Source organism: Myotis lucifugus, unplaced genomic scaffold, assembly GCF_000147115.1.
Source record: "Myotis lucifugus unplaced genomic scaffold, Myoluc2.0 scaffold_52, whole genome shotgun sequence".
Lineage (NCBI taxonomy): Eukaryota > Metazoa > Chordata > Mammalia > Chiroptera > Vespertilionidae > Myotis > Myotis lucifugus.
The window spans coordinates 58,049-85,958 of NW_005871100.1; the positions used below are offsets into that span (position 1 = coordinate 58,049).

Consider the following 27,910-nt stretch of genomic DNA (forward strand, 5'->3'; position numbering starts at 1 on the left):
ATTGAAAGTGGTGAGACAGTAACATTAGCTGACATCACATCTGAAACACAGTCATCCAAGTCTGGTTTAATAATTCCTCAGAGCAGGCGATGGAAATAGTAAGTAAAATTTGGGATGCCTGATAGGGAAAGTATAATATCCATGTCTCTTTCAAGATATGCTGATAAACCATTGCTTATGTATTAACCATGAGGATTACGAGTTAATTCACACTTTTTATTTTAGCTTAGCCTAAAATTAACCTACCTCCCACTGAGCCCCTACCTGCTGAGTAGGGAAAATTACAAAATGTTCTAAAAAAAATATTGCTAAAGACTTCGTCCAGCATCACCATGTAAACAGTCCATTTATGTAGTATTCAGAGAAATATGTTTCATTTGCCATCCTTTCCTACTGCTGTTCTCCCTAATTGGTGCAGTAGACAGGGGGAGAGAAGAAGGGAGGGAAGAATGACTTACTTGAACTCATTGTAGCCATGACAAAGTCCAGAGCCTTAGATTTGATGTGCCGCCGGTGGGCTGGATCCGGCCCGTTTGAAATGAATAAAACTAAAAAAAAAAAAAAAGACCGTACCCTTTTATGTAATGATGTTTACTTTGAATTTATATTAGTTCACACAAACACTCCATCCATGCTTTTGTTCCGGCCCTCCGGTCCAGTTTAAGAACCCATTGTGGCCCTCGAGTCAAAAAGTTTGCCCACCCCTGGTCTAGAGCCTTAGATTTGATGTGTGTGTCCTGACTCCTCAGGTCCAGGGGTGATGGCTCTCACCGGGGTGCTCCTGGCATCACAGTTGATGTCTGTGGTTCTACAACTCATGACTTGCTTAGAGCCAGCCTGCGTGAGCTGCTTCGAAGTGCAGACCTCGGAATCTCTTACTACCCAGGTCTCTGTAAGCTTATGACATTGGTGGTTGTCCCACCTGCTGTATTGGGCCAAGTAGCAGACCCAGTGTTTTTCAAATCAGTTTCTGTACTGAAAACTGGAGGTGCCTTGGTTAGGAAAGCTGAACCCCACAAGCTCTCCTGCCTAAACATGCCATGATCCTTTTTAGTGCCCATGTTAGTAACGGGCTCCACTTGGGAGAAACTAAGGAGAAGGAATTAGGCAAGAATGATCATGAGATTTTGGAAAGTAAAAGAAATTTGCTGTGAGTAGAATATGACCTTTATGTGCATGAGTAATGAGATGGGAACATGTGTTGAAGCAAACAAGAGTAAAGAAGATGATGTTATTTAACTTTAATCATGGGAGAGATCTGACCAAAGGTTTCTAAATAAATTGTATAATTTTGAATAAAACTTATGTAGAGTTTTAAAAGTTGGAAATTACAGAAATGTTTGTGGAATAAAATGGCATTACTCAGATATAAACATTTTCCCCCAATATATTTCATATTTCCTTTTTTTGCATATATGTATATAGTCCTTAATATCTGCAGGTTTCACATTCATGAATTCAGCCAACTCTGGATCATATATTTGAAAATTAAAAAAAGAAATTCCAGAAAGTTCTAGAGAGCAACACTTGAATTTGCCATGTATGCCCTGAGCACTGTGCTGAATCCATGTGAGTGAAGGGATGTGCAGGCACAGCCTCCTGCAGCTGTGTGCAAATATAGGCCAGATGGAAATACTGTGCCATTTTATATAGGAGGCTTGAGCATCCTCGGATTTTGGTGTCTGAGGTGGGGTCCCGGAACCAATCCTCCGTGGATACGGAGCAACAACTGTATTTATATACGCAGTTTAAAAATACTACATATGTTTACCTTTTCGCTATAAATTACCTTTGTGTCTTGCCGTTTAGAATATTGGTATTTTTCTTGTCAATTAATGTTAATTCATGATGAGTTAAGGAAATCTACACTTTGATACTCATTAATTACTAATATTTTTCCCTCTTCTGTAGTTTGCCTTTCCACTTTATTTATGGTGATTTTAAAAAAACATATGTAGGTTTTGGTGGTTTTTGTTTGTTTTCTTTATATATCTATATATTTATATATTTGTATGTTTAAACCTAGACGACATTTAAAAATGTCAGCATAAAGCCAAGCTCTGTGTCAAAGAAACCGAAGCTGACCGTGGCCTAAAGAAGACGGCTGCTTATTTCTCCCGTGTAACACATCTCCGGCGAAATAGCACTGGGTGCTGTGCCTCGGGGGGGGCGTTCTGCCTTCTCAGTGCCCCCCCCGCCCCCGGGCGCTGTTGGGACAGGACCGTAGGCACACCTGTTTTCCAGTTCACACGAAGATCAGGAGAGAGAGAATCCAAGGCCGCTTTTCCTTTTTACACACACGCGGCTTGATGAGAAATGCGGTGATGTGCCTTACACTTAGCAGCAAGGGAGGATAAGGAATATAGTCACTAGTTCCCATGTTCCCCGGCACTGCTCGTATTACGATAGAAGGAGAGAACCAGTTTTATGGGCAGTCACAAGATTTCACCACACTTTTTCTTATTTCTCATGGTCTTCTAACAGTTCATATAAATATTCACTTACATTTTCTTTTACTTTCTTCATGACCCTCTGTTCCTCCCTTCCTCCCTTTCTGTCTTCCAGCCAGTGAATAAATGTTTATTGCTCGCTCTCCTGCTAGGTGCCAGGAGTAAGCTTTGGGGAAATCATGGTGATAAAAATCAAGGGCTCTCTTCTCTCATAGCTTATAGTCCAGTGGGTGAGAAAGATGTGACATCAGTTGTTCTGGGTGTGACCCATAGACCCTGGAGGCCCTGAGACCATGTTCATAATAGAAAGATGTTTGGCTTTTCTGTCCTGTTGTTATTCCCTCTAATGGTACCAAAGTCATACTGGGTCAAGTCAGTAGCACCCAGTTGTTCTAGTACTCATGGTATTCTTTGCTCCTATGCACTTGTGATTAAAAAAAAATGATGAAGTTCTAAAAGTCATTATTTTCATTAAATCTGGATCATTAAGTACACAACTCTTTAATATTCCATGTGACCAAATGAGAAGCACATCCGAAGTACCTCTGTATGTCGAAGTACGCTGCTTAATCTGAGACAAAGCTGTGTGTGATTGCGTTGTGAATTGAGCTGGTTGCCCTTTTCCTGGAATACCATATTTACTTGAAAGAATGACTGATAGATACATTATGGTTAGTTGAACTTGTGAATTTGGCAGAGTTAGTCTGTCACGTCAAGGAAAACAGCTAACAGTATTTGTTGCCAATAATAAAATGTGAGCTTTTGCACACAAAAATTGAATAAATAAAGGAAAGTTTAAAAAACTTGTCCCTACCACTGGGAGCTTGACATCTCTCAAGACCTAAGGCCTTTCTTTCCTGGTGAAATTATGGGTAATATTAAAAGGTGGGGGTTTTTTTTTGTTTTTGTTTGTTTGTTTGTTTTGGTATATTGAAATTACATCAACATTCAATTCTGCATGACTCAGAAAACTAATTTCCATATCATACATGGGTCCAAGATCCATTCCAAGTAGAATAGACCAATGGATTTTAAAATGTCAAAGTATGAAAACTTCATAGAAATGCATTATAACCAAACTTTAATCTCTCCTATTCAAATTTTGGTGTAGGCTATCCACAGTTATCTGTAAATGCTAATGATATGGTTCTTCTTATCCTAACTACATAATTATATGAAAATGGATTTTCTTTATATACTTTAGCCAAAGTAATATATTGCACCATATTAAATGGGGAAGTAGATATGAGAATCCAGCTGCCTTTTAATAAACTATTTGTAGTAATGGAAAACCATGTTACCTGTCTCACTTTTTTTGAGAGAAGAGGAAATTTATTTTATAAAAGTAATATATTGTTTTTATAGCTAATCAGCAGCTAAGTGACTATGATTATTTGAGTTTTCTTCTACCTCAGTGGTTCTCATTCTCTGGCTTGCATCAGAATCACCTGGAGGGATTGTTAAAGTGCAGATTGCTGGGCCCACTCCCAGCGTCTCTTACTCAGTGAATTCTGGGTGGGGCCTGATAATGTACATTTCTTAAGTGTTGCTGATACAGTTGGTCCTTAGATCATACTTTGAGAACCACTGTTCTTTTTCTTTGGATTTATTGGACAAACCTATTTGAGTGGACATTTGTGGGAAGAAATAAAAAGATTGGGTACAGCACTGGTGGTTTTACTTAGTGGTTAGAGTGTCAACTGGTAGACCGAAGGATTGCAGGTTTGATTCCAGGTCAAGGGTATGTACCTGGGTTGCAGGTTTGATCCCCACCCCGGTCGGCACATGCAGGGGACCAATTGATGTGTCTCTTATATGAATGTTCCTCTCTCTCTCTCTCTCTCTCTCTCTCTCTCTCTCTCTCTCTTCTTTTCCTCCTTCTCTTCCTCTACCCTTTCCTCCTCCTTCACCCTCCTTTCCACTCTTCTCTAAAAATCAATGGAAAAAATATCCTCGGGTGAAGATTAACAACAACAAAAAGATTGGGTACAGGTATAGAGACAATGGCTGGAAGTGCCCTTAGTCACCAGAAATTTGGGAATTAATTATAAATTGGGCAGAACAGCATGTTCAGTGTCTGAGGCTTTACCCTAGTTACAAGCTAACAAGTTAGCCTATAACAGTTTCATGGTTGCTAGCAGAGGACAAGAGACTTCTGGTTCAGAGAAAAAAGGGATTTTATTACAACAATTGCAGTTGCTAGAAAATCAGCATTTATTATGGTGATTTCCCAAGCCCAATTCCCGAAGGACAAGAGAAAGAGAGCCAGGCAATGGCTATACAAGCAGTGGGTAATGTTGCAGTAGAGGAACCCTGAACTTAGGGATCCCCAATGTATTTTTTCATAATGTGCAGTGAGCCCGCCTGACCTTTGTCCCAGAGGACACATTATCTTTACTATACTGGACAGTAAACAGACCTGCCCTGTGCTCCAGAGCGAGGGGAGACATTGTCTTCCAGGACTGTTTGTTCTCTATTGAAACATCCTTGAAAAGATGATGGGAACAAAAGGCAGTGCCTCTACCCACACATGTTCAGCAGCGTGAGAGAGACCCAGGGAAAATGGTAAGTTGGCAGAGGAAAAGTTGAAAAAGTTTGCATATATATTAATGACTTACTTGGTCATAAATTATAAATAACTGAACAAAAGACATGAGAATAAACTTGAGTCTTAGACAAAGCAATATATGGTTCCCTAGTGAAGGGGAATATTCTCTGCTTGTGTGGCTCCAAGTTATTTTCATAAACGCATGTAACTGTCACTGGGAGAAAAATTCCTCATGTTTATAGGATCTGTGTAAACTATAAAACAAAACAAGTTTATACATTTACAGGGTGGGGCAAAAGTAGATTTACACTTGTGAGTATGGGAAACAGTTTATTCTTGTATTGTTATTCATTAATGTATTCCTTGATTATTGTATTATTTTCCATAGAAACAACTGTAAATCTACTTTAGCGCCACCATGTATATGTAAATATATACAAATATATATATAAATATATAAATTTAAAAGTAAAATTAATGTAATATGATAGTGATACATTAACTACAATAAGTTATATTTGCAATATGATTTTTTGGATTTAGCATATCTCTTTTACAGTGTCATGAGTAATTTTCCACATTTTTTCTCTATCTACACTTCTGTAACTTTCTTTTGTAAAGCCTACAGTGATTATCATTTGACCATCACTTGGCTCAAATGCATCATTAACTTTTGTTTTTCCCTCATTAGCTCAAGATAATTAAAGTAATATTACTTGGCACAAGGTTAGTCCAAACTTTTTGGATCTGTGTCACAGAAAGCAAACTTACAACTGGCTCTCATAGCTTGAAAATCAGGGTGACACTGTCTTCAGTTATGAAGAGTGAGATATATTTCCTGCTTTGCCCAAGTCAGTCCTGGTGTATGCTTGTGCCCCCTCCAACGCTCCAAAGTGTTCCGTTCTGGGTGGTAAGCTGTAATGCTTTCCCTAAGTATGACTTCCTCTGACGGTTCAGGTGTGTGGTCGGGCTGCTCTCATCCTAGGGTCCTCTCGTTCTGCTTCCCTGTTTGGGCTCCTTCCTTAAACGGTGTGTTCTGTGATGTGACAATGGAAAATGGCTTCTACAGCCCACATTATACATCATCCTTTTAGTGCTGGGATTTTTCTCGATACCTTTCACACAAAAGGCCGGGGAAGGTACCTGATTGGTGCCTCATTTTTTGGGTGAGGTGGGTAGGGGTGGGAAATCACTGTATCCAAAGTGATTATTTTGTAAGTCTTATATATTTTTATACATATATATATAAAAATATGAAAAATGTTGCTTTATATAACATCTATAAGCATGAAGAATTTTAGTCTCTATGACATACAAACTCTGATTGGCCAGCTAGAAACAAACAGATGGCCCCTTCCTTGGTGGTTAGGGGTTTAGTGATTCTCACCCAAACCAGATAGAGTGGTGGATGGATGGGGCCCTAAGCAAGGTACAATATCTAGTACTTTGTGTCTTAGGCACCTATGAATACAAATTCAAATATAGAGCCTGAAATTGTATGGCTCTGTTCAGTTTCAGACCCTGAAATTATATGGCTCTGTTCAGCCATATAGATTCATTTAAGTGACTCTGAATTTCATAAATTATTTATCATTATACAAATTAAAACAATGAATTAATAATTCTTGCAGAAAACTTGTAGATAATACGCTTGTGGCATTCAGTCCTTCATCCTTCCTCACCCTCACCTTGTGAATCTGCAGACTTTACTTGTAGACACACTGATTTCTCAGTTCAGTTAGCTGATGTGCGTGGTCTCTTTGGGCTGCCAGGAAAGGGCCCACAGTTCATTGTTTTGTCCTGTCTTTCTAGAGTAGCCTTGAGTGTGCATCTATTTTTGCTCTGTCTGATAGCATGATACCTATCTCAGGCATAAATGACTCAGTCGGTAGCTGTTTTATGAGAAATTAAGATTGGAGAGAGTGGGGAATTTGGACGATACAGATTCTGATATTTACAGGCATCAGCTTATTGTTATATTCCAGAATGTAAGAAATGTCTTACAAATATGTACATGTAAATTTATAAAAATGTTTTGTTATAAAGTTTACGTAGATCCTATAAACATGAGGAATTTTGCTCCCAATGATAGTTAAATGAATTTATGAAAATAATTTCAGGCGGAGAATGTTCTCCTTCCTTAAGGAACCATACATTACTTTGTCTAAAACTCAAGTGTATTTGTTCTCATGTCTTTTGCTATGATTTTTGACTAGTAAATAATTAATACAGGATGGGGCAAAAGTAGGTTTACAGTTGCTTATATGGAAAATACAATAATAAATAATACAAGAATAAGCTGTTTCACCTACTCACAACTATAAACCTGTTTTTGCCCCACCCTGTATATTCATTTACCTATAAGTTCAGAGCTTTTTATACTTAAATTATTTATTTATTTATTTATTTATTTATTTATTTAGATTCTTACCCCTGTTAGGGAATTAGAACTAGAAACAAAATCTCCCAACCCAAGAATTATTTTCACAAAAAACACTTTTATCATTGAATAAGCATTGACCCCGAGTGTGGTGTGCATCTCATTTAGTCACTAAAGATTTCCGAGACAAAAGAATCTCATCCCCTTATATAGCCAAGGTGATGCAACCGATTGCATACATGTTTTCCAAATAAACGGTAACAGGTCCTTAAATAAGAGGCTTGACAACACCTTTTGCCACACCTTATAGTTCATCCTAACTTGATCTGTTAATTGGCCTTATCTAGAGGAGAAACAAACTTCTCATAACTTTATGACAGTTTTGCAGCTTGGAGGAGGTACCCACCAAATTAGGATCCTACCTTCCCATGTAAACGGGAAGGTGGGGCAACATCTCCTCTCTTAATGTTTACATTTCAAAGAAATGGCTCCCAGGTCCTAAAGAAAGACATTCTGGATTGTAAATCTGATTTTAAGAAAGGCCTACTTAGTTTTCATAAGTATCTATACATATATGGGCATATATGTATGTGTATATATATTCACACACACACACATACATACATTTGAAAGAGGAGAAAGTACTTATAATGTTTCTAAAATAAATGCTCTAAGAAAAAGGAGGGGAGGGGAATCTTTTCCTTTAAATAGGGATAATTAAGCCTCTTGTTTTTAATTTATATTTGCCCTTACTCTCACTTTCTTTGCTTCTATCTTAAATATTAGGACCTTGATTTTATTAATCCTATAGTAGCACTATGATAAATAGAAGTGACTTCAAATGCATTTGTAATTTGGATGTAATTGCAATTTAGTTTAAATTGAATGTAAAAATTTTAATTTGTTCCTTCTACATCAAAAAGTAGGATTTCTTAAAATGTAGATTAGCATTTTAATAGCTGCCTCACGCCCCCCTAACTGCAGAGGAGTTCCGTCTGTGTTACTGAGGGATGCTCCTTTGTCCTTTCACCATCGCTGTGGTGCCTTAGCATCAATGCTGAGCTCCACTTTGTGCACCTGCTGTGCTCAATATTTGCTCTCAGAGGTGCCATTTTCCATCAGTCACTTCCTCCTTAGAGAGAGGCCTGAGGGACCACCTTACTGATCTCACCTTTGTCTTTATAGTTACTGGCCAAACATGACCAACCACACTGCATACATTCTTGGCTCTTTGGGAGTTACAGTCTCCCTTCCTACTCTTCTAAAGTCTCTCTCAGTTCAGTGACCAACCACCTTGTTGACAGTTACTTTACAGGCCACATGGTTACCTTGACCAGCCTGACCTAGTGACTGCAGTGGTCACACACTTCGATCTTTCCTGACCAATACATGTTATATAGTCCTTGTTTCTTCTTAAAAGAAGGGTGCTCCCAACCTTTTAAACCCACCTGGATTTAGGTGAAAAGCAATAGCCGCCTAGCTGAGTATTGTTAGGAAAATTTACCCTTTTCTTTCTTGCCCCTCCACTAACTTTGAGGGGTTATTTTTGTTTTTACATATTGCTTTCAGCCAGTTTCTCAAACATGACTGTGTGGACTTGAGAACAACCTTTAACTAACTCTCCCTCTATGCTAGGTTGAAAGAATGCCAGTATTTAGAATGTTGGAACCATAACTGTGCAGCATTTGTAATTTTCTCTGCATAGAAGTGAGAATTGAAATCTAGTTACATAAATTGCCAAGCTTTGAAAGATTTTTTTTTCGGCACTTCTGCCTGTAGGACACGTATTCCACAAAGAGTACTTGCTACTAGCAAGAAATTAAGTAGAAATTCAATTAACAAGAAAGCCATCCCCCTACTTTAATGTTAAACAGATATCGGGATTTTTTTTGAGCCACAAGCCTTTGACTAGATGCTCTTGCAAAGTAAACTAAGTGTCTCATGCCACCAGTTATTTTAAGAGATATGCAGTGAATTAGAATTTAAGATAATGTCTAACACCAGGAAATTTTTGTTTTGTTTTTCTCATGAAGATTTAAAAATTTTTACCTGTGTTATATGTAGTTTGACTGGTAATGATTATGTTCTTTACTATTTCTGATGTTTCTCCTTGAGTGGCTCTCAGACCCTACCAGCCTATCTCAGGTAGTAAGCCCTTCTCTAGCCATTTGAATTGTTGCGCTGTTTCACTGACAGGATGCACCGTGGGTGGCTGGCTGTTCAGTGAAGCTCACTGTGCCTATGGAATCCCCTTTGTGTATGGATGGATACTGGGATCTAGATGGTTCCATTATAGCATGGCTCCTGCTGACTCAGTTTACAGTGCCCTAGGAACCCACAAGTCCTTCTTGAAGATAGCCCTGCTGGGAACAGCCTGGGTGTGATACTTGGGTGGACCTCTCGAATTAGAGAAATGTGTGAGCCATATGCTTACAATTGTGCTTTTTCACAGAACTAAGTACACTGTTGTTAATTAATAAATAATGGGTTGTTTATCTTGGAATTATTTTTATTGGCAGACTCCCAGAAAGGTTCAAAGCTATCTGGAAATGAAGAATGCCCTCATTCTTTATTCAGCTCCTGCTTTTCTACTTAATGTACTGATATCTTGGGAAAATAATTTGAATATCAAATCACAAGTAAAATTTAAGCAATATTTCCTCTAAAGAATTTCAAATAGGACATTTAACTATGGCCTGTTCTCAAATTCCTCTGATAATTTGTGTGTGTGTGTGTGTGTGTGTGTATAGCTGGAGGGGGAGAGGGGTAAAGAGAAGGAAGCCCAGAAATGTGCCATCTAATTGTATCAGTCGTAAATAGCTTAAATAAATTCAACTACATTTCTGGTTGATTGTGTGTCTAACACAAGGTAGCTGCTGAGAATTCAAATAGAAATAAGTGCAAAGTCAGAGGCAACGGGGATCACATGGGGAGTGGGTCAGGAAAGGTTGATGGAGATAAGTGTGATGGTTGATAGAGGATCACCAGGGTGGCAAGAGGAAGTAGAGCAAATCACATTTTGTTAAGGGAAACTGTTTGAAGATTTGTGGCATGATCAGCAGTAGGTGTTCTTGGAACTATAAGTTGTATTCAGTAATGCTGGGAGCATAAAGCACTGGAGGAATGGCTAGGAGAAATGGGAATATAGCCCAGATAATGAAAATCCTGAGCCCTGTCACTCAAATGGCAATAAATATGTTCATGATATGTAGCTGTGGCCAAGGACAATGTGCAGCTAAACCAGCGATTTTCAACCCTTTTCATCTCATGGTACATAAACTAATTTCTAAAATTCTGCGGCACAACAAAAAATACATATTTTTGCCAATCTGACAAAAAATGGGTATAATTTTGATTCATTCATACTGGACAGCTGTCGTTGTGTTAGCTATTGTCTTTTTTTTTTTTGACAATTTAAGGAGAAAGATCCAGGCCCCTGACTAAATAGTCAGGTATTGCATGTTTTAAAAATTCTTGCAGCTCACCAGTGTGCTGGGGCACACCAGTTTAAAATCACAGAACTAAACAGTAGAATTGTAATATCTTATTTATGTTCTATACACAGATGTTCTCAGTATCTACCAATCAGGATAAGCCTGACAAATAATTGATCTAATTTATGTAAAGAGAGTAGCTACTGTTAAGTGTGAAGGATAAGAGAGCACTACTTTATAAAGGCCATTTCATTAGTAACATTTTTATATTACGATGGCATACTGGCAGGGACTCACATTGTGTGGAGACCTTACATTAGTAGAGAGTGAAGGAGAGGTTTAGAATGGGCTAAGGAGCCCTTGTCACTTGGTTGACAAGGAAGATAGAAAAACAGGGGGAGACCTTTTTGCCCTGCATAAGCCATTGCCTCCTGGTGCAGCAAATCATGTTGGTGATAATAATGGTGGTAGAACATACATTGCACGAGACGTGGCTATTTTAATGTATAATATTTAAAAATTACTTTTATGTGACTTCTTGGCATCACTGCCATCTACACCCCAAAAGTCAAAGGTAAAATTATGATTATTGGCCAGGCAGTTAAAACATGTTTTAATGGGAAGCTGAAAATCTTGAATAAAACTTATTTATAGTGCTTTAATTTATAGATTGAAATTTTTAATTCTTTGAAGAATATATGTGGACAACAATAAAAGGATTTTTTTCACTTGAGTTTTACTTATTTAAGTATTATGAAGTAATAAACAGATGGAACTTATTTTTGGGAACTTGTCTATGTGTTTGGAAAACAACAAAGATAGTTTTGATATAAAATAAAATTCCACCGTAAGAGACAGAAGGAGAAAGAAAAACAAAGTTGGATATACATCTGATGAAGTTAAAAATGCCTTATTCTATACAATTTTACCTTTTTTAGGTGCTGGTGAATCTGGGAAAAGTACAATTGTGAAGCAAATGAAGTAAGTAGATTTAAAACATTAAGTTTGTATTTTTGTGTTAAAATGTACCCTTCCATCAAAGGAAGTAAGTGTTTTCTTTTTCCCTTTGTTTCATTAGAATTATCCATGAGGCTGGCTATTCGGAAGAAGAATGTAAACAGTACAAAGCAGTGGTCTACAGTAACACCATTCAGTCAATTATTGCTATCATTAGAGCCATGGGGAGGTTGAAGATAGACTTCGGTGACTCAGCTCGGGCGGTAAGTTATTAAATTCTTCGGAGCAGGCCTGATGAGTATAAAGAATAATAACTGGCATAATACCAAACCACAAAACAGATTTATCAGGTATCTCAGTACCATTTTATAAAAGGAATCAAAGGATGGTGAGTGAAGTCAGAAGCTTTAGAAGTGAATGAAATAAGAATACACGGAGTGTGTGATCTCCCCTTTATAGCTAGAAAATTCTCCTTATCCATCAGAAGATTTGGACAATTTAATAACTGCTGCCATGTTTTCTATATATCATGTGATATTGGGTTCCTCCCTATCTCCATAACAAATTTTAGTCATTACTGCTGAGTTTAGTAAACTGCCTACACTGGCATTCTTCTAAATTTGTTTTTATAATTTGGAATGCTGAAATGATCTAATTATTTGTATTCGTGCCCAGACTAAAAAGCAATCTAATCTCTTATAATGAAAACAGAATAAAAGCTTGCATGTCTTTAGAATAGGAAAATAACTGGCTATGAGGATACACATATCAGAATGTCAGAGCTAAAGACAAGGACCTTAGGAGACAAGTTTCATTTTTTGTGTATAGTTTTTTCTTCACTGATATATTTTTTTTTAATAACTGGTATAAAACTTGACCTTCCTAGAAAATGTTAACTGAATCTTCAGCTTAATTTTTAATTTTTTTTGTATAAAGTAGATGTATTTATGATTTTTTTATATAGAGGCTATTCATACTTAATAGGGAAAAAAATGAATGAAGGCAACCTTAGAAAATATACATTAGATCAGTGATGGCGAACCTTTTGAGCTCGGCGTGTCAGCATTTTGAAAAACCCTAACTTAACTCTGGTGCCGTGTCACATATAGAAATTTTTTGATTTTTGCAACCATAGTAAAACAAAGACTTATATTTTTGATATTTACTTTATATATTTAAATGCCATTTAACAAAGAAAAATCAACCAAAAAAATGAGTTCGCGTGTCACCTCTGACATGCGTGTCATAGGTTCCCCATCACTGCATTAGATAAATCCATAAAATCTGTTGTTGTTTTTTTGTTACCCTAACATTTCTTTATAGGTTACTAGGCCATATTAATTTTCTAACCATCTCCTTTTAAACAAAGATTTAAAAGCTTAGTGTAATGAATTACTATTTTCAAGTAGATTTTAAGATTGTTTTCAATAATAATTCATAACTTTCTTCTAAATTGTCATTTCTGAAACAAGATTTGATCATATCCAGACATTTTTTGCTTTATCTACTGTCCATTTAGTCTGTAACTTTTATCAAATGCTTTTTGAGCTCTTAGTCTTACACAGAAGGGAACCACCCTTAGATAGAAGTCAAGAATTTATATAAATTATACTTTACACTAATTCTGATTATGGTCATTTGAACCTTTTATCAAATTCTCATATTGAGTATTCTGCATTCATATCTTACATGTGATTAGAGAGCAAGGTTTTGTGGCCTCCAAGAAGTAATGAAGGGTCAATGCAAGCAGTTGTTTATGAAGTCTTTTTATTTCTTATTTTCCCCTCAAAGAATGTTGCCATTTTCTGCCTTTTTAGAAGAAAAAACAATATAACTTGGACTTTGTTTCAGGACTGAAAGTAACTGCTCTCACCACTCCTTTTGGACTCTAGTTGTACTCTAGCCACTGTTCACCCTCAGCCTGCTCTGTTTTATGATAGCTATTGTTAACCACTTCAGGCAAATGTGTTCATGCTTCCACTTTTTGATCAGTTCACTCTGTCTTCTGTTGACTTGCTTCTACATAAGCTTACACATAACTTCAAGGCTCTTGGAAGTGTGCTAAGAAATAGAGATGAATTAAACATGGCCTGGGCATGAGGAAGGAACTTGAAGCTTGGTAATGAAACGTGTGAAAATTTCCTAGACAAAAATAGGGAAAGTGCATTCTATAAAATAAGAAACAATATATTCAAAGGGTAAATATATTTCTATTTCTAAATAATTAATTCCTGGAAGTATTATCGTTGAGTTGAAGGATAACTAGATTTTTAATTTTGATAAGTACCGCAGATTTGCTTTTAGAAGAAAAGCAACATGAATAGTCTTTTCTAGAAATTGTGCATCAGTGTCTACCACACTCTGGCCAATTTAGATATTATCAACATTTTAATTTTTAGTATCTCATGAGTGAAAAGTATTTCTCTTTTTCTTTTTTAGTTTTTGTTTTCCCGATTTTTAGTGAGGTGAGAAATCTTTTTTTTTTCTTTCATGCACTCTTCTTAATGTTCTTCACTCAATTCTGTTAAATTACTTGTCCTACTCACATTGTGTCTCTTGAAATATCAAGGATATTAACCCTTTTTATATTTTGCAATTTTTTTTCTCAATATATTTCTTTCCCTTTTTTTAAATAGTATTTTTCTTATTACAGAACTCTTAATTTTGCTTTTGCAGTTGATTCTGACTTCTATGTTGTGTCTTGTTAGATATTCAACTTAAAATTACTTGAAAACTACTCTTATTTTTCTAGAATGTTTAGTTTTATTTCTTTAAATTTATATCTTCACCCACCTGGAAATGTGAGATTGTATAATCTAAATGTATGTTATAATCTGATCATCTCTTGCCTTACAACCATTTATTAAATACTCCATTTCTCAGTGACTTGAAAATGTGACCATTAGCATTAAATTGTCTGTGTTTCTGGGCTGCATTCTTTTTCCCCACTGATATATTGTTTTCTTTCCTAGGTCAGTCACTTATTAAATTTTTAACTCTATAAGATTATCCTATATAATAAAGAGCTAATATGCTAATTAGACCGGATGGCAGAATGACCTTCCTGGACAACCTTCGACCAGTGGGTGGGGGTTGGGGCCGCAAGGCAGCTGGGGCCCATGGGACACCTGGGGCTGCTGCGAGGGCCTAGGGGGCAGCTGGGGCTACGAGGGCTGAGCCCCTTGCATGAATTTCTGTGCATCAGGTCTCTAGTTTCATTATAATAAGATGGAAATAATAATAACATCTACTTTGGAAGGTAGTGAACAGTAATGACATAATGAACATCAAGTGTTTACCACATGCTTTGGTCGTAATAAATGCTCAATAGATGTTTGCTGCTGCTATTGTGATTATTTATAATTATTATACCACTATTATTATTCTGGTCGAAATCACATTATTTTAGTCTCTGTTGCTTCATAGGATTTGGTATTTGGTAGGGTAAGAGATGCATCTTACTGTTCTCTTACCAAAATACCAAGGTTATTATTATGTGTGTCTGAACTTGAGAATCAGTTTCCTCACATCCCTGTTGAGACAAAACAAACAAAAAGCCTGTTGGTATCTTGTTTAGAATTACATCTTAATATGTAGGTTAATTGGGTGACAATTGCCTAAAAAGAATGAACATTTTAAGAGATGCTGACTTATTTGCTGTGGTTTGCTTCATATTTGGCAACTACTAGATTTGCAAAGCATATTACACATTAGTTATTTAAAATGAGAGGAAACAAAATTGTTTTTAAGGATGACTTAGAGCAATGGAATTTTGTACCTAGTATCCTTTCAAAACTCTCTCAGAATTCGTGTATTCAGTCTCTGGATGATGATGTATTGATAAATTAGATCCTTCTAGTAGTGTGAAGCTAGGGAAGCATTATGTATGGGCAGATTAGCATGTCCAAGACACTGCATTGCTTAAAACAGTGTGGCTCTAAGTGGCCCATGGACCAGTTTCTGTCCATAAGCACAGGATGAGTACAGAATTAAGAGTCAGCATTCCAGTGGTTCTCAACCTTCCTAATGCCGCGACCCTTTAATACGCCGGGTACTCGTATGTTGGCTTATCTGCATGTGGGCGGACCCGCCTGCAGACGGCTAGAGGAGCGGTGTCTCGGTTCGGTTCCTAAGACGATCGAAATATGTGTTTTCCGATGGTCTTAGGCGACCCCTGTGAAAGGGTCGTTCAACCGCCAAAGGAGTAGCGACCCACAGGTTGAGAACCACTGATTCAGATAGATTTCTAAGCATTGGTAGAGTAACTAATTTATATATTAACTCTGATAGTTTAAGAAAATGGGTTTATATAGTACTTTGTCATTTAAATTTTATTTTTCTAATAGTGTTAGTTCTGAAATAGTTGGGAAACAAAAAGAAATCAAAACACAGACTGGCCTTCATCACAGATAGTTTGACAAGTACTTAAGTTGGAATAACTTTGGGCTATACGGAGCAGAAAACCTTGCCCTGAGTTGACTTAAACAAGCTCTCGGTCTCCCTAATGCCTCAGCTGGCTCCTGTACAATGGCTACTTCTCTGTTCCTCTAATTTGTAATTAATTTCTTTAGTTAGTTTATGTCTGTCTGCCAGGTTTTGCAGATTGCTTTTAAGAAAGGTTGTACCAATTTGCCTTCCTAGCAGGAGCTTAGGACAAGACCTTTTCTTAGCACTCTAAGTAGCAAAATTTATGAGTGTTACATTGAAAAACTACTGAGTAATTTATTCAATTTTCTTTCAATTTCATTTACATTTTCAATTTTTAGTACAATTTTATAGTTTTGTTATCATTAATGACTATTTTTAAGGGCTTAAAGCATTTAATTTTTTAAAAATCCTTATTGTTGAAAGTATTACTGATTTGTTTCTCTGTTAGTGGTCTATTTTATCCCTTATTTATTTACCTATTGGAGTCTTGGTGTATCAGTTACCTATTTGCTTGTTTGTATGTACATATGTATTAATCCTTTGCCCACTAATATATATCAATGGTTCTCAACCTTCTGGCCCTTTAAATACAGTTCCTCATATTGTGACCCAACCATAAAATTATTTTCGTTGCTACTTCATAACTGTAATGTTGCTACTGTTATGAATCGTAATGTAAATATCTGATATGCAGGATGGTCTTAGGCGACCCCTGTGAAAGGGTCGTTCAACCGCCAAAGGGGTCGCGACCCACAGATTAAGAACCACTGATATATATGTTCTCTTGCATTTTGCTTGCCTTAACCTATGGTTTTCATTTATTTAAATCTTCCCTTATTATTTCTTCCATTATGTTTAAATTTAGAAAAATCTTTAAACCAAAGATTTACCAAATATTCATGCTATTTCAAAAGTATTTTAGGGGAGTAAAATTTAACTTTGCTTCTTATGTTTGTTCTTTAATGCCTCAAACTCATTTTGTTATATGTATGGAGTAAGGATCGACATTACTACTTTCTTTAGATGGCTATCTTAATTATTAATTTTTTTGAACAGTCATATTCTTCCCTACTAATTTACCTTGCCAACTATCATATAACTTCAGATTTAGGGTTCTTTTTCCTGTTGATCTACATTCACACCATTGTTATATACATTGCAGGCTTTTCATATCTGATCATTTTAACCCACTCTCCCCAGTATTTTTCAAAATGTTCCTAGTTATTTCTACTTGTTATTTTTCCAAGGGAGTGTTTGGTTTTGTATTCTGGCTTATGTTTGAGAACTAAAATTATATAGGATGATATTGTTTTCGATTCTGAGAAATATTGATTGATGTGTATAGCAAAGGGATATTAACCTTCATTGGAAATGTAGTATGTGCCTCCAGCACACTATTTTTCTAGTTCCCCCAATTCTTGGATCGATTATCATATTTCGGTATCTCTTTTAGCAAAAGGTTCTATTGTCCATATAAAGAACCCTTCAACATTTTTTATTCTATTAACTTGAAAATAAAAATATACATTTATAAGATGCATAAAAGTTGTATTTGAGTAACACATTTATTGTAATCTCCCTTTCTGACACAATGACGCTCGCGCTCACTGCAGTTAAGAATTGTTGCCATTGCTGTTTAGTTAAAATTAACTTAGATTCTTTTGATTTTAGTCTTTTCACCCCTTTTAAGCAGTGCTCTAGGAAAAAAAGAAAAATAACTTCCTTGCCTGTCATTTTCACTTTGATTACACTTGCATTTTTAGAGAAAAATGTTTTACATTTATGTATTTTTTTATTCAAAGTAATTCCTTAAAGTCTTGGATTGCTACCATGAAATGGTGACTCCATTCAAGTTCTTAGGATTTCCTTAGGGGCACATTAACTCTGATGGAAGCAGTATAACCGTCTTCAAATTGTAGGAGTTATGTATTATAGAGTTGTGGTGGATTAAATATATGAATAGTTCTCATATGTGCTGTCCAGGATTGTTGGCAAAGTTATTAATGAAATGATTGAGCTCTACCATTAAAACTAAAGATTTCCATACATATATCAATCATGACATCAGTATATTATAAGACTATCATATTTTTTTTAGTTTGTATTGTAGAAGTGCTTTCTGGTATTTTCTACTTAAACTCTAATCTCATTAATAAATCTGTCCGCTCTGTCACAGTAAAGAATCATTTAGCCCGTGTTTAAAAATTGCAGTCTCATTCCTTTCTTTAGTTTTAGATAGCTTTGATCATAAAAAGTGTTCTTCTTATAGAATTGAAATTGATATCTTCTACCGTAAGAATTCTCCTTTTTCTGCACTGTTTCCAAATACAAAATTGGCTCTTTCTTACCTTTAATGACCCTTACTTAATATGTCAGAGGACAGCCACCATGATCCCTCAAAAGCTCTCTTCCCCATCCTGGACAGACTCTTCTGAGTTCTCACAGAGTGGCTGACAGCTTCAAATAAAATGTGCTGTCGCTCAATAAATGCAGCATGTCAGGTGTTCCCTGACCACCAGTGGGAAATGGGGCCATATTATGTCTCTTGACACACTAGCATTTTAGTTATTTTGCTGAGTTATCAAAGCATGCAGTTATATCAACTGGAACTTACAGCTTCTAAACCATCTTATTTTCATTTAGTTCTGAAAACAATAACTTGGCTACGTCCAAAGGATTTTCTTGCTACTTACAGTTGCCTGGCAAATAACACTTCTTTTTAACATCACAAATGAGTTCTGTAAAAAGCTCTACCAACCTGTAGTCCTTCTGACTAAATTCCAGTCTTTACTTCAATAGTCCCAATCCTTTTCCGCTCTATGTCACACTGTTTGGGTACACGCTACTCTTGTTTATAAATATTTCTGAGTAACATTAATTTACCCGAATCTTGAGAAACCTCATTAAATGGCAACATGGGATCATTGTCATTATTTTGCTATTTTTAATTTATCCTGTCTTAGGCCATGGTTATTTACTCATTGTTGACTGACTAATATGTGTGATTGGGTGACTAATTATTTGTGGAACTTTAAATAAGTTGTTTAACCTCTCTATGTCTTGAGTTCTTTTTATACAAAACCAAAAAATATGTAGACTAATTTCTAAAGTACCTTCCTGCTTAAATTTATTACCTCATCTCCAGATAGCTGAATGCCCTGCTAATGACATGGAAATGAATATTCCAATTATTTTTTCAAGGGAAAGAGCCTATTTTACATTTGATGAGGAGGAGACATTTTTGAATGTCACAGAGGGCACATTTCATAAATATAGCTTCCAAGTTTCTCAAGTCTTTTCTTCAGGCTTCTTCCTAGAAAGTGTGAAGAGAATGTGATTTTATAACCCATATTAGAGGATATTAGTCTTTTCTCTCAAGACATTTTATTGCAATTGAATAAATATGTCATAATGAAAACTCATTTAAAAAACTCACTAAGTAAAAAGCACTTTTTCTAAAATGGATGAAGAACATTGTTTGATGTTTAATAAAAGTGACCAAATTTAGGAATTTCTCATACATATATACATATATATATGTAATTATTAGGAAAAGTGAATATATATATATGTATATATATGTAATTATTAGGAAAAGTGAATAATTGTTTACTGGAGTTAGTGCTAAGAATTACTTGCTCGCATGCATTTCTCTTGTGATTTACTAAAAAGGGAAACATACGCTGATTAATATGTTCCCATGCTGAGAGACTTAATTATGTTTCATGATGGCTCCATCTGAAAATGCTTCACAAATTGGCAGCAGAATGAATTTATATTGATAGCTAGTACTCTCTGTTAGTCTGTGTCACCAAACGCTTCTCTTCTGTACACCTTGTCATAATGTGTACCATCGCTTTGTAAACATCTACTACAGTACTTTGAAAACATGCCCATTGAGAAAAGTAGGGATTATCCCCCCAGCTAACATCAAGCTACCAGTCTCAGGCTAAGGAGAATATCTGTGGAGATAGCAGCTTCCCATCTCCCCCACTTTTGATGAACTATGTGAAAACCTAAAGACTAGTGTTGTGTTATCCAGCACTGTAACTGCTACCCACATGTGGCTATTGAGTATCTGGAAAGTGTCTAGTCTGAATTGAGATGTGCTCTCTGTATAAAGTAAACACCAGATTTTGAAGACTACACATATTTTAAAAAAAGACTCTGAAATGTCTTGACAGCATGTTGAAGTGATATTTTATATATAGGTTAAATAAAATATATTGTCAAGTTAATTTCACCTTTTGTCACATTTTGAAATCTATTAGAAAACTTAGAATTTTATGAGCAGCTCAAGTTAGATTTTTTTTTTTGATCGCACTGGCCTACAGTGCTTGATTACCTGTGGATTAAGAATAACTGTACACATTTATAATCTCAGAACCTAAGGAAATTTAATTAACTTTATATATAGTATTCCTTTATTTAAATTTTTTGCATGTTGTCTTCTATATGCATCATGATTTTTTCTATTCCAAAGCTGTTCTTATTTTGTTTCCTATATCTGCATTAGCAAACACCTGCCCCTACCTCCTGACCCATTGATTTTAATGTGCAGTAGTCTCCCCTTATCTGTGGGGTTATGTTCCAAGACCCCCAGGGGATACCTAAAATCAGGAATAGTATTGAATCATTTAAATGTATTTATATATTTATATACTATGTTTTTCCTGTACACATACCTGAGATGAAGTTTAACATAATTTAGGCACAGTAAGTGATTGACACAATAATTAATAAAACAGAACAATTATAACAATATACTATAATAAAAATTATGTGAATGTGGTGTCTCTCTATACCTCTCAAATATCTTATGGTACTGTACTCAGCCTTCTTGTGATGGTGTGTGTTGATAAAATGCCTACGTGTTGAGAGATGCAGGGAGGTGAATCACGTAGGCACTGTGATCTAGCACTAGACTACTCCTGACCTTCTGGTGATATTTCAGGAGGAGGATCATCTGCTTCAGGTGATCCTGGGTCATGGAGTAATGACCATGTCAGTGTATGGAGACGTTGACCATGGGTAAATGAAACTGCAGAGAAAAAACTGCAGATAAGGGGACTACTGTAGACCTTCAAAATCTTCTGAAAACCTCAGATCATTCTGTGAAATTAGTCTTGCTTATGTCCACATTGATTTCTCTCTTCTTTGAACTTAATTTGCTTCTATAAAGAACATCAGAAAGATAACAGTTAATTAAATTCTATTTTAAAATAATCTCTAGCATTGTTCATGTGTTTCTTAGATTAGACACATTTTGGGGAAGGAGTGGCAAGGCATACATTCTTTTGTTTTCTCAGAAGGGATAATCTTCAGTGTACAACAGACTGTCAGTGGAAGGTTGATTACTATGTCCCCTCAGGAGCTGTAAGTGTAGTCTTTCTTCCAGCTCCCTCGTGCCTTGATAGCTATCACAAAAAAAACCCACAAAACATAGACACATGAGTCAAGATTATGCTCTTTTGGGTGAACCAACTTTTTGAAGTGGCGCTTTAGAGAAATAAAGTTATGATACCAACAAAAAAACAGAAAGGAAATTCACTGTTGCACTTTTAGTCATCTATGATGCTCCCTTTGTACTTTTTATCTGTAAAGTGTTCTTTTTACTTTTTTTTTTTAAATATGGTCTTTGAATGTTCAGGATGATGCACGCCAGCTCTTTGTGCTTGCTGGAGCCGCTGAAGAAGGTTTCATGACTGCAGAACTTGCCGGAGTTATAAAGAGATTGTGGAAAGATAGTGGTGTGCAAGCCTGTTTCAACAGATCCCGAGAGTACCAGCTTAATGACTCTGCAGCATAGTAAGTAATCCTAACGTCAGAAGTAAACGGTCATGAGTAATTACTTGCAAATTAAGTCTACCTCCAAGTCAGTTTTACTGCAGAACTGGCTAACACATTCGTGTAAAACTCAGGATTCTCCAAATGACAATGTTTGAAAACTTTCTGTCTTTTATGTGTGTTTGTAGATAGCAATGTTGTTAGTTCCTTTGTGTTTAAAAGTGTCTCAAGAGACTCATGCTTATGTAACTCAAATTGAAAATGTAGAATGGGACGGTGTCCAGTATATTTCCAAGAAAGTAATTGGAACTTCCCGAAGCTTCTTCCCAATGTGGGTGTACCTCTGGTTTGCCTGAGACTAGCCAAAGGGAAGGGTAACTTGTTTGGGTTCTTTCCATCATACTAATAGTGCCTGAGAACAGTGACTTGTCCAGTGTCAGGCAGCTGGATGACATGCACCCCTTTGAAGGGGCACATGGTGATTCCAAGATAGGTTCTCACCGAGTAAAATAGCGCTAAGCTTGAAAATTGTCCTTGGATGTGCCCTGTTGCGTTAGACATTGTTTACAGATATCTAAGTCAGTTTTTTGAAGAAAAGTCTGCCCTGATTTTCCAGATGGTGGCCCAGAAAGTTTGTAAAGCAAGTTGTGATAGGAGCTCATTGGGGAGTATTCTGCTTGGTGATCTACAGAGAATAAAAAGTCAAGTATTGGTTTCCATAATTGGCACACATACTCAGCAATGTCAGATATGATACGAGTAGCATTCATTGGCCTTAAAATTGTGCTGTGCACTCGCTTTACTTTCCAAGTTTGTTCCATTTTCTTGACAGAGCTATGGGATCAGAGGGACACAAGTGAGGTTAGATTGAAGGTGACTGGTAACCTAACCAGAGTCTAGATCAGCGGTCGCCAACCTTTTGGACCTCACGGACCACCTGTGGTCTGCAGACCACCAGTTGCTGACCACTGGTCTAAATAAATACATATTGCCACAGTGAAAAGCATGGCTAGGCTTATTGTATAGCATGTCATTTATGGCACTTCAGAGTATTCAGTGTGTGTTACATGAATGATTTAGTGTGAATGAATAAATGATATGTGTTACTATGTAACCCTTAGCATTTTTATAAAACTATATTTTAAATATTTTACAAGTATGTAAACCATATATATTATCACATATGTAGCATATATATGTGTATATATGTATACACACACACACATATGACATTTCTTACTGAATAGGTACCCCATCTCTCCCACTGGTGTCACTTCTACTAGGAAATAAATATTCCTTGACTCACTGAGTAGGTGCTTGCCTCCCTGTTTTATGTACTCATATTATGATATATTTTCTTTCCTAGCACTCACAGATTTACATTTATTTTGAATTCACTTAATTTCTACTTGTATTGAGAGTATTTGATTATTTTCTCTCTCTGCCACTACACTGGCAATGCAGCAAAGTCTGTCTTCATTATCTTGTTGAAATATAAATGTGCATTATTTTTAGACTATTAGAATTATAGCAGTTTTAAGCAAAGAAATGTATTTATGAGTAATCAGAGCACATTTTAAATAAAAGTAGCTTTGTATTTTATAGGGACAGTTAGTAAAATCTTGCCATGGCCTGTTTGGTTTATTAAACCAAATTATTATTTACAATAATAAGGTATAACATTATGTATGTGGAATTAAAAACAGATAAAGTACAGGGGGATTATTACCAATACAATAAAAGATAATAAGATTCTTTTAAATCAAGTAAGTACAATACAGATAACTCAAGCTATTGTATCTCTGTGTATTTTTGTATGGCAACACCAGATACATGTACCTAAATGTCTAAAACATTTTTGGTCACTAATTCAGTGTTTGGATAGTTGTCCAGCTTCTTCTGCAGCGAGTCCAGTATTTATTGAGTTCTTTTGTTTGCAAGACCCAGTCTCAATAGCTAAGGAACAGTTTCAGAGGATAACATCAATTAAAGTTGAAATAGTTAGTGCCTCCTGTACCTGAACTTATTTTCTAAATTGTCTTTTACATTCTGCCCTAATTATTGCCAAGCACTGCAGGGACACTCCTCACATTCAGCTGACCGTAGGATTGATTCCAGATTCTCAATTTAGGTTGTGCGTGGCCTGTTAGCAACCTTACTGTCTGAGAACCCAGATCTGCCTCCATACTGTTGTACTGCTTGTCCTGATGGGAACGACGTTTCCTTTTTTCTGTCCCATCATCCAGATGTCTAGCTACACGCCTCACTATCCTCGAATCCTTCTTTAACTACTCAGGTTCACATTAATTTCTGCACACATGGACTTTCTGTAACATCATGGACTGTACCATATAATTTGACACAAATTATACAAAGTAATTGCATTGTGTGACACCACCACATTTTGATATCACAATGTATTTGGCATTATTGACCAAGAGTGTTGAATGAGTGGTTAAAATCAGCAAGAAATAAAATTTGAAAGTTGATTTAGAAAGCCAGTAAAATTCAGAGTAAAGTGTCACGTGTAGTGTTTTCCTGTGTGTAACTGAAGGCAGGTTGAAAAGGAACAACATTGAATTCAGCCTTTGGCCAAAGGGTTTCCTCACTGTCTTCTCAAAAACTAACTTTCTAAATCTCAACAAAAGGATAATGTCTGGAACATAAACAGTGCTGCCTCAAAAAATAAAAAGTGGAAGAATTTTAAGAAACAAACACTCGGTGTGCAGTTATTCTGGGTGATTTTTAAGAAGTTATTATTAGTCTGTTTTCTTTTAACAAGAATTACTAAATACTGTCCTTCAGAAACAAAGTATATAACATTTAAAAAACGGTAGAAGAGTTTTGTGGCTGGAAAAGTATAAACACTTTGATTTTAGTGGGAGTTGTGTAAGAGAGAAACTTAAACATCTTTATTGGCCATATTAACTATTCGCATGTTGTTTTATTGTTTGTTTTCAGCTACTTGAATGACTTGGACAGAATAGCACAGCCAAATTACATTCCAACGCAACAAGATGTCCTCAGAACTCGAGTGAAAACTACAGGAATTGTTGAAACCCATTTTACTTTCAAAGATCTTCACTTTAAGTGAGTAGCTTCAAAGCATATGCTTCATAAATTAAGAGATAAAACCCATTGTTTATGAAAAAAGGTACAATTATAAAAATTTTTAAAAATTTAGAGTCGGAAATTATAAAAATTTTCTCAGATAATGGACAAAAGAACATTTGGGTGAAAGAGGACAAGAAACATTCTTAGGAATATTTATATGTTTGAGAACGAATAGCTGTGCAAATTCCTTTTGCCTGTATTTTCCACAGGGATTTAAATAAAAATAGTTTTTGGTGCTTATTTCTGAACAGAAGATACTCTCTAATACTGTATATTTTGAGACAGTTCTGCCATCCAGTTTTAGGTAGGAAGAGGCAGAGTTTTATTGGTAGGATATATGTTTGTTTGTGGAAATACTACAAAAGAAGAGTACCTTTTTAAAATTTTTCATGAACATTTTTATTCATGCAAACTGAAATGATGAAAAATGTTTTTAATTTAGAGTGTCCTGATGATTAACTTACTGAGGTCTGAGCAGGGAAGCACTGAATTGCAGTGGCTTTCAGAAATGGAGGGATCTTGGAATTCGTTTTGTCCAGTTTTCTCATTTTATAATGAAACAGGCTCAGGGAAGTTCAGGTAAACATTGCATTCAGATTTACAGAATTATGTTTTTCTTTTCCCAGTAACAGTTTTCAAAATATGCCAAAAACTGCTGCACTTTGCCTCAGGTGACTGTAATGATATGAAACAGTAATGACGATAAAGCAGAATTTCTGAAAGCATCTTATTAAAGGGTTCCAAGTCAAAGATAAATAAACAGACAAACATCAGCTCACCTCCTGAAGAAGCTGACAGCAGCTGTGGGAAGCATTAAATGTGTGCAGCTATACCTTTGAGTCCCTCCTTCAGTGTTTTAGATACATTTGTTATTGTCATTTGTCACTGATTTATCCCACATTCAGTGGTTCACATGGCTGAGTTTTCCAGAAAACTGAAATTTAATTTCAACTCTCCATAGCAGCTTCCCTCCAAAAAACAAACACTGCCCTGCTTCCTAAACAGAGATACAGATCCTAATTAGTTTATCTGATCATGTAACTTGGTGCTTTAACACATGGTATGGCTTGACATCTGCTTTTAACTTCTTTTTTCTGTTTCCATATTTTTAAGCTGTCAGTGGAGATTGTTTGTTGCTCTCATTATCTTTTATTGAAATCATTTGCCTTCTTTTGGTCTTCTTACTACTTCTAGAATATTCAATGACCAAACTCAGGAATATTTAAATACTATTTTAAATAATCTAATATATCTGAGAACTATTATCATAGTTACCTTAAAATTATGAAGAAATTTTAATTATAAGGAAGTTCACTGTTAGAATGAGGCTTTAAGGTTTGTTTTTATAAAATCTAGGGCATCTGCCCTGGCCAGTTTGGCTCAGTGAATACAGTGTCGGCCTACAGATTGAAGGGTCCCAGGTTTCATTCCAGTCAAAGGCACATACCTCGGTTGCAGGCTCGATACCTGGCCCTGGGTGTGTGTGGGGAACTCTTGAGTGTGTTTGTGTTGTAATTCATTGTCTGATTTTAACTGCTGTTGTAAAATTTAAATTTCACTTATTTTGTGGTACGATTGGAATTAAATTCAAAATGAAGCAATAAGACATTATTCTCTAAGAATTTATCTTACCACACCTCTGTGATTAGGCAGGCACACATGGATTGTTTGCTTTAAAGAATCAACAGGTTTATTTTACTATATTTTTGCCAAATATAGAATTAAAGCATCCCTTCTATTATAAAATGATCATCATAATATGACAGATTTCTATTTATTTTTTTATAGTAATACGAATGTGTAATAGGTTTTGGAGTGCAGTGTCATATTTGTAGGGTTGCTATCCATGTATGGTCCACTAGCTCTGCACCGTCAGTCTCGGCCATAATGGTATCAGATGAGTCTGAGGGAGGCCAGCAGGCACATCTCAGGATCTCCAGGATCCTTCCCTCTCCCCCGTCTCCTAAAAACAGATGGAAGAAAACTCAGATTCCATCCCTATTTGATGCTTGTCAGAGGCCTCATCTTTTCATATGAAGACCATATTATACATCTTTATACATTTTTAAAAATAGAAGTTTAGAATTTGAAGGTAATTCTCATGTGTGTGTGAAACAATGACTAATGCTCCCTGCACAATCCTATTGTTTACAGTATCAGTTCTTAGTCATTCTTCTCCCTGGCTTGAGAATTAGGGAAGTGGCTTTCAGAGCAGGGTCCTGGGGTCAGCAGCAGTGACTTCATCCACCTGGCGATTTTGGGCACTCAAGTTTGAGAAGCACTGGCTTAGAGTAAAGGATCTTTGTTTATGACCAGCATATGAGTGACCCTCATTCACTTCGACTTTAAAAAACTAAAGATATTTCTTGTCAGATGTCCTAATTATCAGGTTACAGCTTTTTTTATTGAACATTCCCACAGCATAACTGGAAGATCTGGATCTTTAACATGGTAAAGCTAGTCTATTATTATTTGAAAGTGTTTAAAAATATTCTGTAGACACAGTTCACTTATTTATTCAACAAATAAGTACTTGTCTGTGTTCAGCGTAGGGGATATAAAGTGATTAAAATAAACAAAATTACATTGTTAGAGGAGGTGATATAAATATTTAATATTCAGGGGATGATAATTACCATAGTGAAAATGTACCATTTTGCATAGTGTTTCCATTACATAAGTGGTTGTTACTATGTATTGAGTGGTCAGGAAATATGTGACATTTGATCAGAGAAGTTTTTAAAAATACATTAACTTTTTGGTAAAGTTCTTTTCAGATTGTGTTTCTTGGCAATTTAACAAATGTATAATT

General features: G+C 36.0%; 1 protein-coding gene across 1 annotated transcript in view; it reads left to right on the forward strand.

The window, feature by feature from the left end:
- LOC102429580 (guanine nucleotide-binding protein G(i) subunit alpha-1) overlaps positions 1-27,910 on the forward strand; it is a 49,194-nt gene that overhangs the window by 11,502 nt on the left and 9,782 nt on the right. The window contains exons 2-5 of the mRNA XM_014455849.2: positions 11,751-11,793; positions 11,891-12,032; positions 21,848-22,005; positions 24,946-25,074. Of these exons, the coding sequence (XP_014311335.2) occupies positions 11,751-11,793; positions 11,891-12,032; positions 21,848-22,005; positions 24,946-25,074 (472 nt within the window). The remainder of the gene's footprint in view (positions 1-11,750; positions 11,794-11,890; positions 12,033-21,847; positions 22,006-24,945; positions 25,075-27,910) is intronic.